Below are 18372 nucleotides of genomic sequence, written 5' to 3'. Positions count from 1 at the left end.
CTCCCATGTTTAAGAAGGATGAATTCAAACTGGAACAGGTACAGAGAAGGGCTACTAGGATGATCCGATGAATGGAAAACTTGTCTTATGAAAGGAGACTCAAGGAGCTTGTCTTGTTTAGCCTAACTAAAAGAAGGTTGAGGGGAGATATGATTGCTCTCTATAAATATATCAGAGGGATAAATACCGGAGAGGGAGAGGAATTATTTAAGCTCAGTACCAATGTGGACACAAAAACAAATGGATATAAACTGGCCACCAGGAAGTTTAGACTTGAAATTAGACGAAGGTTTCTAACCATCAGAGGAGTGAAGTTTTGGAATAGCATTCCAAGGGAAGCAGTGGGGGCAAAAGAGCTATCTGGCTTTAAGATTAAACTCGATAAGTTTATGGAGGAGATGGTATGATGGGATAACATGGTTTTGGTAATTAAATATTCATGGTAAATAGGCCTAATAGCCTGTGATGGGATGTTAGATGGGGTGGGATCTGAGTTACCCAGGAAAGAATTTTCTATAGTATCTTGCTGGTGAATCTTGCCCATATGCTCAGGGTTTAGCTGATCGCCATATTTGGGGTCGGGAAGGAATTTTTCTCCAGGGCAGATTGGAAGAGGCCCTGGAGGTTTCTTGCCTTCCTCTGTAGCATGGGACATGGGTCACTTGCTGGAGGATTCTCTGTTCCTTGAAGTCTTTAAACCACGATTTGAGGACTTCAATAGCTCAGATATAGGTGAGAGGTTTTTTGCAGTAGTGGGTGGGTGAAATTCTGTAGCCTGCATTGTGCAGGAGGTCAGACTAGATGATCATAATGGTCCCTTCTGACCTTAGTATCTATGAATAAACCTACAACAGTCACTAATTATTCAATATATTTTATCTGTACCCACATCTGTATCTGAATTCCTGTGGCCAAACTGCAAGTCTCCTTTACCCTGCCTTGTAAAATCATGAAAATGTACTACACTAGGAACCACGTGTAGATTATTTTACCTGTCTCCTTCACCAAGATTTCCTTGGGACTACTGTCTCCAATATACTTTTCCTTTATCTAATGACTTTCAGATCCTTGAGTGCTAGGAGGGGCAAATACCCACACAATACATATTATTCATTGAGAGTCACACTGTTGCAACATAAAATGAAAAAGTATTAAAACAGTATATTTTGTATAAAATATGAATCAATAAGGGTTCACTAAGAGCTGTGCAAGAAAAAACGTGACGGCCTAATTATCATCTTTTCTCTCTCCCCTTTCATTGTGGTAATGACCAGAGAATCCAATCAGGATTGGGACTCCATGATTGTAGCTGCTGTAAAAAACAAACAAAAAATCTCACTCACTCACACAAAGAAACAGTGTGGTTACTGGACAGAGCACTGGACTGGGAATTAGGAGATCAGGATTCTGTTCCCAGCTCTCTCATAAACCTACTATGTGACCCTGAGTGAGTTACTTTCTCTCTCAGTGCCTGTTTCACTTCTTACTCTTTGTCTGGTCTGTCTTGTCTATTTAGAATGTAAATTCTTTCAAGCAAAGAGTATCTCTCACCACATGTACATACCACTCCTATCACAATGGGGGTTCAATCTTAGCTGGAGTCTCTAAGTGCTACTATAATAATTTGGAGTTTTTTAAGGGCAAATACCGCCCCTCTTGCAAAGAAACTGGGAAGGCGTAGGCTCTCCCCTAAACCCCAACAATCCCATGATCTACTTAATTACCCAACACCATCCTACTGACCCCAGCTAGCAATAATCTTATACTCTGAAGCATGAAGATTTACAACAATTAGTTTTATCTGAATTGGCTATTCTGATAGATGTCTAATCTATTTTTAATCTTACTAATCTATTAATATCAATAATATCCTTTGGCAGTGAGTTCCATTATTAGTTATACTTTACCTAAATATTTCATTCATTTTGGCTTTTACATTGTCTTTTTGAATATCCTCTTTTTCTTGTATTGGAGGACACAGTAAATAAGGGCACCCAACCAGCTCTTTCTGTTCCTGCCATTTTAAGTAACCTTTTCTTTTCTAAACTAAGCCGTCCTACTGTAAAATTTTCAAAGACACCTAGGTCCCATTTTCAAAACTAACAGGCTCTTAGGAGCCTACAGTGCTCCTTAGACGATTTTGAGAATTGTATCCCATGTCAATAAATAATCTTTTTAATTATGCCTCATATGAAACTGCTCCCATCAACATCTCTAAATATTCTTGTTACTCTTCAACTGAGACTGGAAAGTAACTTCTCAGGGAAGGGGGAAGCTAAGTCTTTGCCCATGAACAACGATTAATGAGAGAGCAAGGCAAACAAGTCAGCCAGAAGAAATTATTATACTACATACTTCTTATCAGACCATGAGTGTTACATCATCCAAGAGGTATACCAAATCCCAGTTTCTCAATGACTAACCTGTGGGGGTGGTGGCTGTTGTATAATCTGCTGGTACTTCTGTAGGATCTGTTGCAGTTGGGCATGCTTCTGCATTATTCTCTGATACTGAAAGCCAACTCGATGGTGTGGATGCTGCTGCCACTGAGCTGCTGCCACCTGCAACTGCTGCAATCTCAAATCTTCCTCAGAGTCCTCAGGAGGTTCAATATTCAGCTAAAGATAAATATAGTTATTATAACTAAGGGAAAGCTCATTCAAGCACAACACCTAAACAAGCTTACTTTTGGGTAAGCAATGGTGTCCCTAGCCTCTGTTTGTCAGAGGGTGGAGATGGATGGCAGGAGAGACTAGGTCATTACCCGTTAGGTTCACTCCCTCTGGGGCACCTGGCATTGGCCACTGTCAGTAGACAGGATATTGGGCTGGATGGACCTTTGTCTGACCCAGTATGGCCACTCTTATGTTCTTAAGCATAACCAAATTCACAGAAGTTTCATGGCAGTTAATAATTCTGTGACCCTGAATTTTGGTGTTCTGACTTTCTATGACACTATCAGAATAGATGATTTTGTTTATCTTCTTCAATAAGGGGAATAGTTCAAGCCAAGAATCAGATTTGAGAGAATTTGCCTGCATATTCTAAGTAAAAACCATCACTATGCAAATGGGCAGAAAGGTTTTTGGGCAAAACTTCTTGGTTATTAGGCACAGACTATGACCCTATTCTTTAACAAAGGAATCATTACCTTTCAAGGTCTGGAATGGAAGGCAAAATCACCACTCTCCTTTCCAGCACTTAACAGGAAAGTAATAGGCATCTCAGCTAAAAATTGGAATGATTAATTAAATCAAAATCCAAACTATGCCAAAATTCTGGTGTGTTTGGATTTAGTATTCTGGTTCAGGCTTGAGCTATTAAGTTCAGATGCATGTCTTGGTGATAGAGGCATTAGATTGAATGTGGGGTACTAGCTCAGGCACATCTCTAATCCTGACTGCAAGATGTATACATGCAGCTGCAAAGGGGAAAGGTACTAATACCTTCCAATTCAGCAAGTAGGATGAGCAAATCATACAGAGGGATAGAAGTAAAAATCTTGAACGCTAACAAGGAAAAGTCATTCAGGGATTTCAGGTTAAGGAACTAGGGAGCACGAGATGAGCTACTTGGACTACAGTAATTCATTCATTTCCTTTATCCTCTTTTCTTTAAAATAATTCACTTTTTCTGAGATATGTCATCTGACCTACTGGCATTAGAGACAAATACGGTTCATAATCTCTGAACACTATTCACTTCACCATGGCAGGGAGCATGGGTCCCAAATGCAGAAGTCTTTAAAATCTGTAGGAGAAGGACTCTGTAAATGCAAAGGGACCCTACTCATCACCTAACAAAACTGAGGAAGCAGCTTGTCCCTGAAAAAGATTTTACTAGTTCCAAACCTGCCAGACCAGGGAGATGTGTACCCAGACCTGTCTTTCCCAACTGTAAAGTCTATTAATTGGGAGGCAATATGGCCTAGTGAATAGATCACTAGACTTGGACTCAAGAGGTTTGGGGTCTATTGGACTCAAGAGATGTGTGTCTGGCCTGCTGGATGATCCCAGGTACCTTACTTGCCTTCTGTACTTCAATTTCCCCACATGTAAAATGGGGATAATGATCCTGACCTTCTTTGCAAAATGCTTTGAGATCTACTGATGAAAAGCACTATCTAAAGTCTAGGTATTATTATTCAGACCCAGGCAGGAGGAAAACTTTTTTTTTTTTTTTTTTTTTGAACGAATGTCCCATAAGGAATAGCATCTTTGCATAGCGTACCTTAGGTTCAGTAGATGAGACAGGAGGCTCCTCTTTTTTGGAAGCTGGTATGAGGGGCTCGTTAAGTAAAGGCGGGTCAGACTGCTGATTAGGAGCAGTCACTTTCCCTTCTTCTTGCTGTATTCTCTGCTCAGGTGCATCCTTCACTATTATTCCTGGACCCTTCGGTTGCTGCTGTCCCTGTGCATGTGCTTTTGCCCTCTGCTGCAAACTTAGCAAGTGTTGCTGGTACCAGTACTGTTGCTGTTCCTATAATATACAAAAAGTTTGTGAGAATTACAGTAGCAACCAGGTTTAATAGACAAAAACAGATAAAGATAACCCACCAAGATAATCACTGAAATCTGGCAGAGAAAACAGTCTCCAGAGAAGTGTTTATGCTTGTTTCATTGTAATAACTCACTTCTCTACCATCATTACAGAGAAGCAATAGGTCAAAACCCCTTATCAGGTTTCAGGCACGACTGTCCTAGGTGCTATACAGACATGAAGGAAGATGCAGTTCCTATCCCAAAGAACTTAAAACCGAAGAAGGCAAAAAACAGAAAGGAGAGGAAGGTGTTCAACATATGAGCTAAGGGATTGGAGTGAATGGACTTGTTAATTCCATTTCATTGTTTTATTAACAACCTGGTATATGTATTTATTATGGAGCTCAGATGGGGTAGGATAATGGAAAAGTTGGATGAGGAGAATTGGTCGGAGCCATGGAACAGGGTAAAAGGAAAGGGGGCTGAAGGACACTGAAGGAAGAAATGCACAGAGGAAAGAAAGGGAAGGGATAAATGGAGACGACTATGGATAGCGGGAAGAGTGAGGATGGCAGCAGAGAAACTGTGAGGAAGAGATGTGGAAGGAGACTGGGACAAACAACCAATCAGATAGAACACAGTATCTTGAGTTCAGATTATAAAAAGCTGTCTTCTAACCTCACTGGCATCTGGGAGCTGCAAGGTAACCAGATGGTGATGCCAGAAATAAGACAAGACCAGCTACGGAGATAGTCAAACTCCTAGCATTAAGTCCTCATCTTTAAATATGTTCAAAGTACAGGTGCTTTATAGCTGAAAGGCCTGTTCTTTGGAACATGGTTCCACAAGGTCTGATGGCATATTCTGACATTTAGACTTTCTCTGAAGAATTTCCTCTGCTGTAGAATTTCCCAAGATATTCACTTTCTTCATGTGTGTCACACATAGACAAATGGATATATATTATCCATTATAAATCCCCTTTTCTAGGTTTTGTAATCAAGTAGCATTCATCTCCTCCAGGTTGAAATAATGACAAGGAATAGCTCAGCTCTCAAATGTTTTTATACATTTTCAAAATAGTAGGTAGCTCAATAAAATATACTTCATCAGGATTTTCACTGCCCAGCCCAAATATCAAGGATAAAGTTGGAAGAAACTTCCTAGTGATTATGGTTCTATAATCAGCGCACACACTAAAAACTCAATGAAATGCCATGAGCTCAGATTTAAAATAAGATACAAAAGGAACTAAATTCTAACTTTATAAATTCAGAATACTGAATGTTTACTAAAAATGTATACTGAAGTCCCATTCATCAAGAGAATTTATATAGCTTTTATAAGAACTCTAGCAAAATACAGGGGACAGAGATTGGTATTTTATAGCCATAAAGTGAGGATATGGAAAAGCTTATCCTAAAGCTCATGGAATGGTGCGGCATATGAAAACACAAGCTCAACTAGCAATTTCCCCTCTTTTGAGAATCTGTGACTGTCCCACATCTTTCATACTCTTCCTGTTCATCTTTTCTACCCACACACTGGCAAGAAGAGCCACTTCTGAAAATCCAGCATGGGAACAGCAGAGAAGCTAACAGGAACAACAGTTTATTTTTAAATGCAGGTATAAATTCAGCATTGGTGAATGGTGCCCGATGAGATTCCTTAAGACTAAAGTTTCCAATTCATCTTCAAAATAGGTATAAAATAAGCATGTGCAGTGCAAACTTCCTCCACCCATATATCTTATGCCTGAATTAAAAGGGCCTATTTCTAGTAGTGAGGTGTGAAATGGACAAATTTAAAGAGCAGATCTATGCAGAAAATCACTTCTCTAAAATGATATTTTGGGGACTATATGTCTATGATAGGAGATGGTATCATTCTAGATTCTGCCATTGACCTCTGCCAATATCCTGCAAATCAGGATTCAGAGCAGGATATGACATAGAGAAGCTCTCATGGCTATGGGTGGAGGACAAACATCCACACTTACAGCATGGGATCTCTCAGCAGCCTTCAACTCCATGTTGTGTTAGGAGTTGCTTTTGCATTCAAGACCTAGCAGAGGCATGCAGAACAGCACTAAGCTGGATTTAAACATTCCTTTCAAAGACATGTCACATAACATGATTTTATACAATAGTGATGGCTGTGACATAGATAAATAAAAGATGACAGTCATGATAGACAACTGCTCTTCTGCCCTGAAAGTCTAGTCATTTGTGAAATCATCCTATCTCCTCTCCTTCTCAATATATAGATTAATCTCTAGGAGAGGTCATACCACATAGGCTCCAATACCACCAATATGACGACACTCAGCTGTAAATCTCCTTCACAGCACATGAAGCGAGAACCACTTTATGTCCCAGCATCTGACGGAGGACTTGTCTACACTACCGCGTGGGGTCGACGTAAGATACACAACTTCAGCTACGTACTTAGATCTACTTACTGCAGTAAGTCGACAGCTGACACTCTCCCATCGACTCCGCTTGCGCTTCAGTTCTGGTGGAATACCGGAGTTGATGGGAGAGCACTCAGCGGTCGACTTATTGTGTCTATACTAGACGCGATAAATTGACCCCTGCTGGATCGATCACTGCCCGCCAATCCGGCGGGTAGCATAGACAAGCCCTGAAAAAAGTGAATGGATGAAAAACAGATGTCTAAAGCTCAGACTGAGCAAAACAGAGGAAATACTGGTGAAGGATACATTTCAGAGAGATGGTGGGAACTTAAGTCCTCATCTTTGACTGAGGGGTTCTACTCTCCCAGTATCAAGGTGGTAACTATTCTTGGAGTCCTACTGCAATCACTGATACTCCTATACACAAGGAATGCAACAATAACAAGGAGCTTCTTCTTCCATCCTTGACTAACCAATGGTTTATACCAGTGATACTGAGACCTCAAGTCGTTCAGGAGCCAAATTAGCTACCAACAGTACCCAAAAGAGCTACAGTAGTGTGAATTAATTGTTTCATTTACTATAATGCTATTCATATTTAAAGAGTATGACAGAGAAAATATTAATTTATACATAAATATATATTATTTTCACAGCAAAGTTCACAGTGCAAGTTGATAACTTAATTTGGTTAATAACATAGTAAAAGTATCCCTGATTGGTTAATTAACAACTCACACAGTGTTTTAATATAACATGCTGCAAAGAGTCCCAGGAGAAACATTAGAGAGCTGCAGTCTGAGTATCATTGGTTTACACCTGTTCCTCTCAGGGAGGATCTCACCACAGTGAAATAGATATCATCACCTTCTGGTTAGATTAAATTACCACAACACAACTTCTATCAAATGCCCAATTGTGAAGGTCACACAGAAGCTCCACCTGGTATAACATACAGCAGCCTCAGCCTAACTCAAACAAAGAAAACCAAAGAAGTGCATCATGTCAACATACCATTTGTTCCACTAACTCTCCATTTAGTTCTGTATCCATTTCAAGGACCTAGTCCTCAGTTTTCAAACCTTTAATGGCACACCAGGACAGCAAGACTCTATGCAAGCAGTGTGACTGCCAGAGTCCAGGGTGAAAAACTTGGGGGTCTTGGTCACTACAAAATATCAGGATGAATCTGAGAGCCTTTATTGCATAATGCAAGACCCATCTATTTATGCAGCAAGTCCTTCCTCAGGAAGGTTAAAAAAAAACAAAAACACACCTGGTGATGCTCATGGAAGAAAATAACAGAGATGATAAGCAAGGATAAGGAAAACAATACAGCAGTCCAGAACACAGGGCTGTGAAGCTTAGGTATCCTTCATAGGAAAATATACATAATCTTTGTTTAATTTTCAACAGAATATGCACCCAGATACCAAAGTGAATGGCATGCTATAAATAAATTTTGGTAGATACTTCACTTATTAAAGCTATGTCTACACTAGAGAGCTTACAGTGGCACAGCTGTACCGATGCAGTTGCGCCGCTGTAAGCTCTCTTGTGTAGCCTCTCTATGCTGACAGGAGAGAGCTCGCCCGTCATCATAATGAAACCACCCCCAACTGTAACTATGCGGTAACTGGTAACTATGTCAGTGGCAGAAGCTCTCCCGGCGACTTATGTGAGCATAACTTATGTCGCTCAGGGGAGTGTTTTTTCACATCCCTGAAAGACATAAATTATACTAACATAAATGGTAGTGTAGACATTGCCTAAGTCAGGGGTTGTCAAATTGGCAGTTGGGACCCCTCAGGGGGTCACGAGGTTATTACAAGGCGAGGAGGGATTGCGAGCTGTCAGCCTCCACCCCAAACCCCGCTTTGCCTCTAGCATTTATAATGGTTTTAAATATATAAAAAAGTGTTTTTCATTTATAAGGGGGGTGGGGGGTCACACTCAGAGGCTTGTTATGTGAAAGGGATCACCAGTACAAAAGTTTGAGAACCACTGGCCTAAGTGTTTCTGGAAAGATATACCTTGCCATAAGGAGACACAGGAACCTTATTTTCATTGTGTTAGACTGTGCTGCAAAATGTGTCACATGGCATGGGACTCTAAACCAAAATCACACACAGAGATCTGTCAATGTTACACAGTGGAAAACAAATAATATAACAAAGAATTACAAATGACAAATTGCAATTTCTTGCATAATCTACTGAATATGTGGGGGGAGAAGGGAAAGCAGCATTCTGTTTGGCTATGGACACTGTTACTACAGGAGATAATCAGAAAATTATCTTCTGCCTAGACTAGATTGTCATTAATTAAAAAAGAGAAAGATTCCATAACTCTTCTTCCGCAGATCAGTAGAAGTTATACTATTTCAATGTTCAATCTTTACGACCCTTTAGGTACCACTTTCTTTTTAAATTAAACATTTAATTTTGTATTGTATCAAATTCAGTAAACTACAATAATGCAAAGTTAGGGCAAAATAATCAGAAAATGCAAAAGGTAGCAGTGTATATTCAGTCACAACTCTGCTCCCCTCAGTATGCATTGCAATAATTCATTAATTATGACCATGTTCTTTCAGATGTATGTGTGGTTGTCAAAATAATTATTGTATTGTATTATTTTAAAAATAGTATAGCATAATGAAATTACAGACGCTATCATAATGGATAGCAACAAAGCGAGGGGGGAGCATGTTAACATTTAATATTCAACCTCCTAAAATCTAGCACTTTTGAGTGCTCAGTTATTGAACAAGAATACTGAATCCACATCTAATTTACTATTTTGTTTTGAGGGGAGGGAGGTTAAAGAAAAAATTAATACAAGAGGAGTCCCCATTTCTACAGAAGTAAAAAACCAGCTAGTGCCTATCAATAACGTTATAAAAGTGTCCACCTACGATATAATTGTTTTTAACAGTAAAAAGTACATTTTTCACTCCCACCAAATTCAAAAACTTTTGAAAAGACTTTTCCCTCATAAAAGTTCACTTTTAGGAAGAGATCAAGCATAAACACATTTAGGCCAAAGTCTAACTATTTCTGAAAACTGAACAAACAGGCATCTAGGGTCTATAATGGAAATACTTTTGTAACCTTAACTATTCCAGGTATGGCCAGTTTACACTGTTATAGGATTTGTGTTCATAAACAACTGAAAAATATTACTGTAAGAGAAAAATCAAAACAAGAAACTATGCAACACAAAACCAGGTGGCAATCCTATAAAATACCGGTGGACTGCTGCATTGGTATGGAGGGCCCAATGAAGTCAATAGGGATCCGTGCAATTCATCTGCACAACGTACTTTGCACGATCGGGGCCCTACAAATCTGAAAAATCCACTAAGGGGATAAAGTTCAGTCAAGGCTGAAACATCCCATTGTGCTTGGGAACTGCTGGCTCTTGAAAACCAACTACTACAGGATACAAAATGACAGGTTTCAGAGTAGCAGCCGTGTTAGTCTGTATTCACAAAAAGAAAAGGAGTTCTTGTTAGTCTCTAAGGTGCCATAAGTACTCCTTTTCTTTTTGAGGATACAAAATGTACATTCAACTGGAGTTTATGGAATTTTAGTCTCATCTGTACCATTCCTGGCTTTTGTGAGCTGAAGCCAAAAATTTTGTTTTATTTAAACAAATTCGTTTATTGTTTCTCTATTTTATCTGTCTTTAGTTGACCATCTTTACAACCCACACTACATCTGTAAATGATCAGTTCCCATCACTACCTTTTCCAAACTGGAGCCACGCTTGGCACCAAAGCACAGGTTGGACACTTTGTTCTTACCTGGGGGGTCATAGTGGAAGGGTCTGGCTGTGGGGTGCTGTGCTGGTCAGAACTGTCACTGGTGTCCTTAGCAGCACTCTGCACTGCCTCTTGCTGAGCAGGAGTGGAAGGGGGCAAGGATGACTGGGATGCAGCAAAGTGAGATTTAGACTGAGAAAGGGATGGTGTCAAACTAGACTGTGCTGGTTGGGAAAGGGATGATTGGGAAGGGGACAAGTAAGATTGAGAATGTGTCTGATAGGATTGGGAGGAGGGTAAATAGGATTGAGGGGCAGTTGGTGGAGGGGGCTCTAAATAGGACGGTGGTGGTGGCTGGGAGAGCTGAGAATGGGACAAATAAGACTGGGGCGGAGGGGACTGGGAAGGGGGTGGCTGGGCTGGGGGAATATAGGGTTCAGACTGGGCTGGGGGGATATAGGCCTGCGAAGGGGGTGGATAGGCCTGCTCAGGCGGCGGGGGCGACTGTGGCGGAGAGGACAGCTCCATGTCCATGGGCACTGGGGAAGAAGGCAGGTGCTCCCAGTCGCTGTGGGGCTGAGACGGCTGGAGGGTTTCATGCTCTCGGGGCAGGGGGGGCGCCGGGGGCTTGCAGACCTGGGGGTCCCGGGGTGGGGGCGGCGGGGGCGGCTCGCGGTGCTTGAATTGCTTCTGGTAGCTGCGGACGGGGGGAGGCACTGGCGGCGGCGGCCAGTCGGTGAAGGAGCCGGGGAGAGGCGGAGGGGGCAGGCCCGGGGGCGGCGGCCCGGGCGGGGGACCCCCCAGAAGTACCGACTGCATCTGCTTCTGGTGCATTTGCTGCAGCTGCTGCAGCTGGGCCAGGTGCTGCTCCTGCAGGCTCAGGAAGCCCGAGGCGCCGGGCGCGGGGGCCACACCTGGGCCCGGGGGCGGGTAGTTCGGCGGCGGGACGGAGGGGGGCATCACGGGCGGGGGGACGGGCAGCGGCGGGGGCGGTATCGAGGTGGGGGGCGGCGGGTAGTGCCCCGCCGCACCGTACAGGCCCCAGGCCGGATACATGGCGGGGCCGGGTCTGAGGCGGCGGCCGAAGCGGAGATCGGAGCTTCCACAGGCCGCGGCGACTGGCGACAGCAGCAGCGCGTGCGACGCACAGTGCCTGCGTAGCGAGGCTCGTTGGACCTCCGGGACAGAAGAGTGCCGTGCAGGAAGTTAGAGTGCCCCCAGCCTGGACCATAGAGAGGGACTCGCTGAAGTTAGAGCGCCACCCACCGATCAGCCCGGGCTATAAGGTGGCCGGGCACCGGCGGAACAACACGGACAATAGAGAGGTGAACTAACTGGGACTAGAGTGTCGCTGAAACCCTGATCTCTTCTTCCCTCATGTCGGCTTGGACAAAAGAGAGGGGCAAAGAGGAGCTAGAGCGCCGCTCCGAGGCAGGCTGTCGGCCTCCATCTTGTTGGGCGGGGGGGGGGCAGGCGAGCGGGCGGCGGAGGAACAACAGACTGGAGGCCACCGCCTTGGCGCCTTCTGGGTCCTGTCGCGGGCAAGGTTTCCACCCTTCCTCTCAGCTGCTCTCTCCCATGCGGGGGTTCCGGGGGCTGGTTCCCCGCAACGTGCCCGCCCGTCCCTGCGTTTATCGCTGCCCTCGGGGCGCCCTAACTACACCTTCCCTGGGAGACGGGTCTCCAGTCTGGTGAAGCTCCGTGCCTGGGAGGTCAGCCTGGGAGGCGAGCTGAGAACCATAGACAAAGCCTTGAACCCTTAATTCCATCACTATGGGGACAGCATTCAGATTACAGTGCTTGTGGTTTCTTAGCAGCCACGAACTGTTAGCTTGAGTTTCACAACAGTTTAGCAATCACAACTCCACTGCCTGAGGGCTTGGCTTCACTGAAAGTTAACCTGAATTATAACTCAAGTGTTGCAGGGGCACCATTTCAGATTTTTTGGTGGGAGGAGGCAACTTTACCCATGATTCCTGGGGCTACTTGGGCATATGAAAATTAGTTTTTTGCAGATAATAAGTTACAAATTATTATCGGGCAGGAGCATTGTATCTAATTCCTATAGAAAGAAAGAAAAATAAATATTAGACCTACTCAACTCTAATACTAATATGTTCTGACATCTTGTGTCAAGTCACTTAAGGGACACTGGTTAGGTTTAAAATTTTAATATATATTCTTACTTCGTTACTAACTCTTGAATACAACAACTGAAACAATTGTAGAAAAATCCAGATTACTTTCTCTCACTCTTTTGCAGTTCACCACGCTTGGAAAAGATCATTTAATTTTTTAAAACATCCTACTAGGGCAAGGCCCTGTGAGTTTATACCTGCCTGGGCTCTAGGGGTGTTACCCCACTACAAATAATAAACTTGAAACTGACCTTAGACAGGAGTGAAACTGACACTTCCAAGTCCTTTCACAATATTGCCAACCACAAATGTTCACAAATCATGACTCAGACTGACCAAAAATCATGAGATTATGTAAAAATAATAGATTTGGTGTTCTTTTTATTTGCCTTCTGCTTTTTGAGCCTTTTGGTTGCACCTGGGTCACATTTTGAAGCTTTCTCCACAGCCACAAGGGTTAGAAACTTCATTTTTCTTTAAGAATGATGCCTGAAATCGCCACATATCCACTTGACTCCAGGAGCTGGGGCTTTAAGGGAAATAATTATTATGAGACTCATATAACAAAATAATGGGAATTGGCAACAGTACTTTCACTTCTGTTAAAGGTGAGTTACTTTCCAGAAAGCTCTTAAACACAACATTGGCAACAGTGATGTAGTTGCAGTTCTGACAGGAGAATATTCAAAACCAAACCCCAAGAAAATTCCACATTTTAAAGTTGAGAAAAACGTTGGGACTTGCAAGGTATATCAGGACCACTGCAGGCAGGAAAGGAAAATAAATAGGCACAGGTGCTCTGGGCAGCTCTTCCTCTTGAAAGAAAGTTGTAGGGTCAAATTTTCTAGTCCTTAATAATGTAAAACTTCTATTGCCATCAGCATCTCCACTCATAGATACTAATGTGCTCAATAACTATACACTTCATACTTAAACATCTGAGCCATCTTTTCCAAGGCTACTCATTTTATACGAATTGGCTCAGAGACTACATTTTCTGGCATATTCTGAACAGTTCTGAGCATACAATGGTGCCCAGTGAATAATACAAATCATGACAATAATTGTTAACTTTATGGACTCTGTAGATTCAGTTTTGTTCTTTGTTCTGGAATTGGCTTGGGTACAGCTGAAACCCTAAGGGCTTGGCTACACTTACATTTTATTGCGCTATAACTTGCTGGCTCACCCGCCTGAGCGCAGCAAGTCTGAGCGCTTTAAAGCACTAGTGTAGGTGTATTACCAGAAGCACTGGGAGAACTCTCTCCTAGCACTCACGTGCAACCACACTCGCACTTCAACGTGCTGCCGCCTGAGCGCTTTGAAATTTCCAGTGTAGCCATGCCCTAAGAATTTGAGGGAGAAACACATTTGATACTTGTACAACACTTTCTCATTCCTTCCTTTTTTCAAACTCAGAACAAAAAATGACAAAATAAAATGGTTTTCAGTTAAAATGTAAAATTGCACAGCAGGCATTATTCTACAACCCAGTCTGGGGCAGAACCTGCCATCCCTGAGGGGGGGTTAAGCAATCACCTCTCAGCTGACCCTCATTCTCTTTTTTTCTTCATCCTTCCTGACCTCTCTGCTGCTTTTCATGCTGTCAACCAGGATCCTTTCCAATTGCCTGGGACCATTTGCTGGAGTCTCAGAGAACTGGCCTTCTTGGTGTTTTCCCCATCTATCAGAGTCCTCTTTTTTTGCAGCATACAGCAGAGAGATAGGCTGGTCCAGTGGAATGGGAGCTACCCTGAGAAACTAGGGATCTACTTCTCCATGGACTTCCTGTATGACCTCAGGCCAGTACATTAGAGACAGAGTTTAAAGCTTTTTAGGCACCCAAAGATTCAGCTCGGCATCTAGTGCGGTTTACAAAGCAGCTAGTGCTTTTGAAAATCCCACTAGGTGCCTAAATACCTTTGAAAATCTGGCCTTTAGTCTCTCTGTACATCAGTGCTCCATCGGTACAATGGGTATAAAATAACAGCACTGCTCTACCTCACCGAGGGGCTGTGAGGAGAACTAGGTTAGACATTGTGAGGAGCGGGAATGTGGCATGATCAGGGGAGGAGGCAGGGAAGAGGTGGGGCTGGGGTGGGGTGGGGATTTGGGGAAGGAGTTTGAATGGGAGTGGGGCAGGGGTGGGGCCGCATGGAAGGGGTGGAGTGAGGGAGGGGCTGGGGACAGAGTGGAGAGGAGAGCACCCAGGGGAAAGCAGGGAAGTCTGCGTCTATGCCCCATAGATATGTGGGCAGCTGTGCCCACATATCTATTCAGGGGACACCATCACAGGGCCTAATAACATCAGCCACACTTTCAGAGTCTCGTTCACCTGCACATCCTCCAATGTGATATATGCCATCATGTGCCAGCAATGCCCCTCTGCCATGTACATTGGTCAAACTGGACAGTCTCTACGTAAAAGAATAAATGGACACAAATCAGATGTCAAGAATTATAACATTCATAAACCAGTCGGAGAACACTTCAATCTCTCTGGTCACGCGATTACAGACATGAAAGTTGTGATATTACAACAAAAAAACTTCAAATCCAGACTCCAGCGAGAAACTGTTGAATTGGAATTAATTTGCAAATTGGATACAATTAACTTAGGCTTGAATAGAGACTGGGAGTGGCTAAGTCATTATGCAAGGTAACCTATTTCCCCTTGTTTTTTCCTACCCCCCCCCCAGACGTTCTTGTTAAACCCTGGATTTGTGCTGGAAATGGCCCACCTTGATTATCATACACATTGTAAGGAGAGTGGTCACTTTGGATAAGCTATGACCAGCAGGAGAGTGGGTTTGTGTGTGGGGGGGAGGGGTGTGAGAAAACCTGGATTTGTGCTGGAAATGGCCCAACTTGATTATCATACACATTGTAAGGAGAGTGATCACTTTAGATAAGCTATTAGCGGCAGGAGAGTGGGGTGTGAGGAGGTATTTTTTCATGCTTTGTGTGTATATAAAAAGATCTTCTACACTTTCCACAGTATGCATCTGATGAAGTGAGCTGTAGCTCACGAAAGCTTATGCTCAGATAAATTGGTTAGTCTCTAAGGTGCCACAAGTACTCCTTTTCTTTTTGCGAATACAGACTAACACGGCTGTTACTCTGAAACCTATGCCCCTAGGTGTAGATGCAACTAGGTCAATGGAAGAATGCTTCCTTTGACCTAGCTACCACTGTTTGGGGAGGTGGAGTTCCTACAGTTACAAAAAAAACCTTCAGTCACTGCAGGCTATACCTATGCATCGAGTTATAGTGCCATAGATATGCTGTTATAGTCCCCGTAGTGTAGACGTGACCTCAGTGCCACATACAAGTGAATGTAGCACCAGTGTGAATAGGGCAGCTACAGCATTATTGTGCCACGTTGCCATTTTCACTCAAGCTAGGTTACCTTGAGAAAAGTAAGTCTGCAGTGTTGTTGTAGCTGTGTTGGTTCCAGAATATTAGAAAGACAAGGTTGATTAGATAATATCTTGTATTGGACCAACTTCTGTTGGTGAAAGAGACAAGTTGTCAAGCCACACAGCTCTGAATTTGGTCCAATAAAAGATATTATCTCACCCCCCCTTTGTCTCTCTTGAGAAAAAGCAACTCCAGTGTCGATGACTTAAGTCTGCAGTGAAGACATGCCCTTAAATGATAGCTGCTCAGCACATCTGAAAATCAGACCATAAGAGTCTAATCCTGCAGCTCTTGCTCAGTCCTTACTAGAAAAAATTATATGATCTTCAGAATTTTGACTAAGTTTGGTCTAAGTAATCACTGCAGGGTTTTCCCTTAATGGAGCAAAAAATAGAAAACTAGGATTTCATTAAAACAATGAGGAGTCCAGTGGCACCTTAAAGATTAACAGATTTATTTGGGTATAAGCTTTTGTGAGTAAAAAACCCTACTTCTTCAGATGCATGGGGTGAAAATTACGTGAAGAGTTATGCATATACACTACAGTTCTGTTCTTTAGGTCTGTGAGTCAGGAAAGTCGCTGAAATCTGAGCTACATACCTGTCAGGCAGAGGGGAAGAGACATTTCTCTCTTTCTGTCAGACCGGTCATGTGCAAATTGAGAACTGAATGGTTCACAATGGATGCCCTTTTACAGTCTGAGCAAAATGCTAATCAACGGATTGTGGGGGATAGAAGAAAAAACAAAAACAGAAGGGTTTGTCCTGTTTAGGGGTAAGACAATGAACATTTGGAACCATATCTGTGATGGAGATGAACCCCCACTTATTCCTTCAATCTGTGAGGACAAGCAGACAGCAGACTTGATCTTATAAGGGACCTTAGCCAACCTGAGACTTGGAAAGAGACTTGGGACAAGCTATCTGGTAGAAGATAGGGGAATGCTTTGTGAGTGCAGTTTAGGGTTTAGAAATTTTGTTATGATTTGATTTTATATGTAACCATTTGTTTCCAATATTCTTACTATCACTTGAGTCCATGTTCTTTGATAAATTTATTTGTTTTGACTGTATATGTATCTAAGTGGTATGCGTTAAGTAGAGCGGTGATCCTGAGTTGAATCTTACAAGCTGGTGTGTACTATTCCTTTAGGAGTAGAGAATGTGAGAGTTCTGTGAGCGTTGAGTGGAACATGGGCTGAGCACTCCAGAAGGACGCTTGGAGGTTGGCATGTGCCTATTACTAGTCTGTCCAGAGAGGCCTAGAAGGAAGAACTGGCATTGTCAGAGGCTGGTAGTTTTAGGGAGCTGATCCACAATAGGTACAGACAAAAAATCCTCACACTAAGGGCAGTTGGTAACAAGGTGCCTCACAACCCTGGGTACCCGTTGGAAGTGTCACATTAAGTACTTCTGGTGTCAGGATCCTATGCATTCCACCATTGTGTCCATGGAATTTACTGTGAAATTCACCCCATGAGACTGAATTGTGTTCCAGAATTTTAGCTTTAAGAAAAATATGTTTCTAGCCCTCGTGGTTGTGAATTGTGAACCCAGTTTAACCAAGACAGTGATGTCTTCCTGAGTCTGCAGAAAGCCTGAAACAATAACTCTAAGGCAGGTGTTACCCCCATTCATTCCAATGGGTGTTTCACTCTATAATTTAAAGGTGACAATTTCAACCCCACCATTAACTATTTCACCACTGATAATTTTAGTAGAAACATCCAGCTAGTATGTTTATCCCACAATTCCAAACTGTCTTCACACCTCCTGAGCTACCAAAAGTCCCAACTGTCCTACACCCAGCTACTGCCACCCCCAACTTTTCCCCAGACAACTGCTACAATGTGGTTAGGTAGTATCAGTAAAAAAAAATCTGACATCAAAATTGGGAGGACAAACTAAACTGAATAGGAATGTAACAGGGCGTACTGACTTTTTTTAAATAAAACCCCCTTTTTAACATTTATCTGAAGCTGCTAGCAGAATTCTTTATTGTGCCACCTACAACAGGGACCTTGCAACAGAATGTAGGTCCAGCTTACTGCAGAGAACATGGAGTCTCTTATCTACTGTGCTTTACATTATCAATTAGCTTAATGAACACAAAAAAAAAGCATAACTGTTAATGGGATAAATTTACATGTGT

The 18372-nt window shown here is 42.7% G+C and overlaps 1 protein-coding gene across 7 annotated transcripts in view; it reads right to left on the bottom strand.

Annotated features, from left to right (window-relative positions):
* LOC144266013 (YLP motif-containing protein 1-like) overlaps positions 1-11762 on the bottom strand; it is a 140618-nt gene extending 128856 nt beyond the window's left edge. For 2 of the 7 annotated variants that reach the window (XR_013346402.1, XR_013346403.1), the window contains exons 1-3: positions 10706-11251; positions 4231-4479; positions 2424-2618 (exon numbers count right to left, since the gene is read on the bottom strand). Coding sequence is in view for 4 of the 7 variants with exons in the window: in XM_077819140.1 (XP_077675266.1) it covers positions 2424-2618; positions 4231-4479; positions 10706-11719 (1458 nt within the window). In the remaining 3 variants the exon portion in view is untranslated. Of the gene's footprint in view, positions 1-2423; positions 2619-4230; positions 4480-10705 lie in introns of all 7 variants that reach the window. The other 5 variants (XM_077819138.1, XM_077819139.1, XR_013346401.1 and 2 more) reach the window with 4 other exon arrangements.
* Positions 11763-18372: the final 6610 nt, after the last annotated feature.

Source organism: Eretmochelys imbricata, chromosome 6 (genome assembly GCF_965152235.1).
Source record: "Eretmochelys imbricata isolate rEreImb1 chromosome 6, rEreImb1.hap1, whole genome shotgun sequence".
Taxonomy (NCBI): domain Eukaryota; kingdom Metazoa; phylum Chordata; order Testudines; family Cheloniidae; genus Eretmochelys; species Eretmochelys imbricata.
Note: the sequence above shows the minus strand (reverse complement) of the source record. Positions and strands in the feature narration are given on the sequence as shown.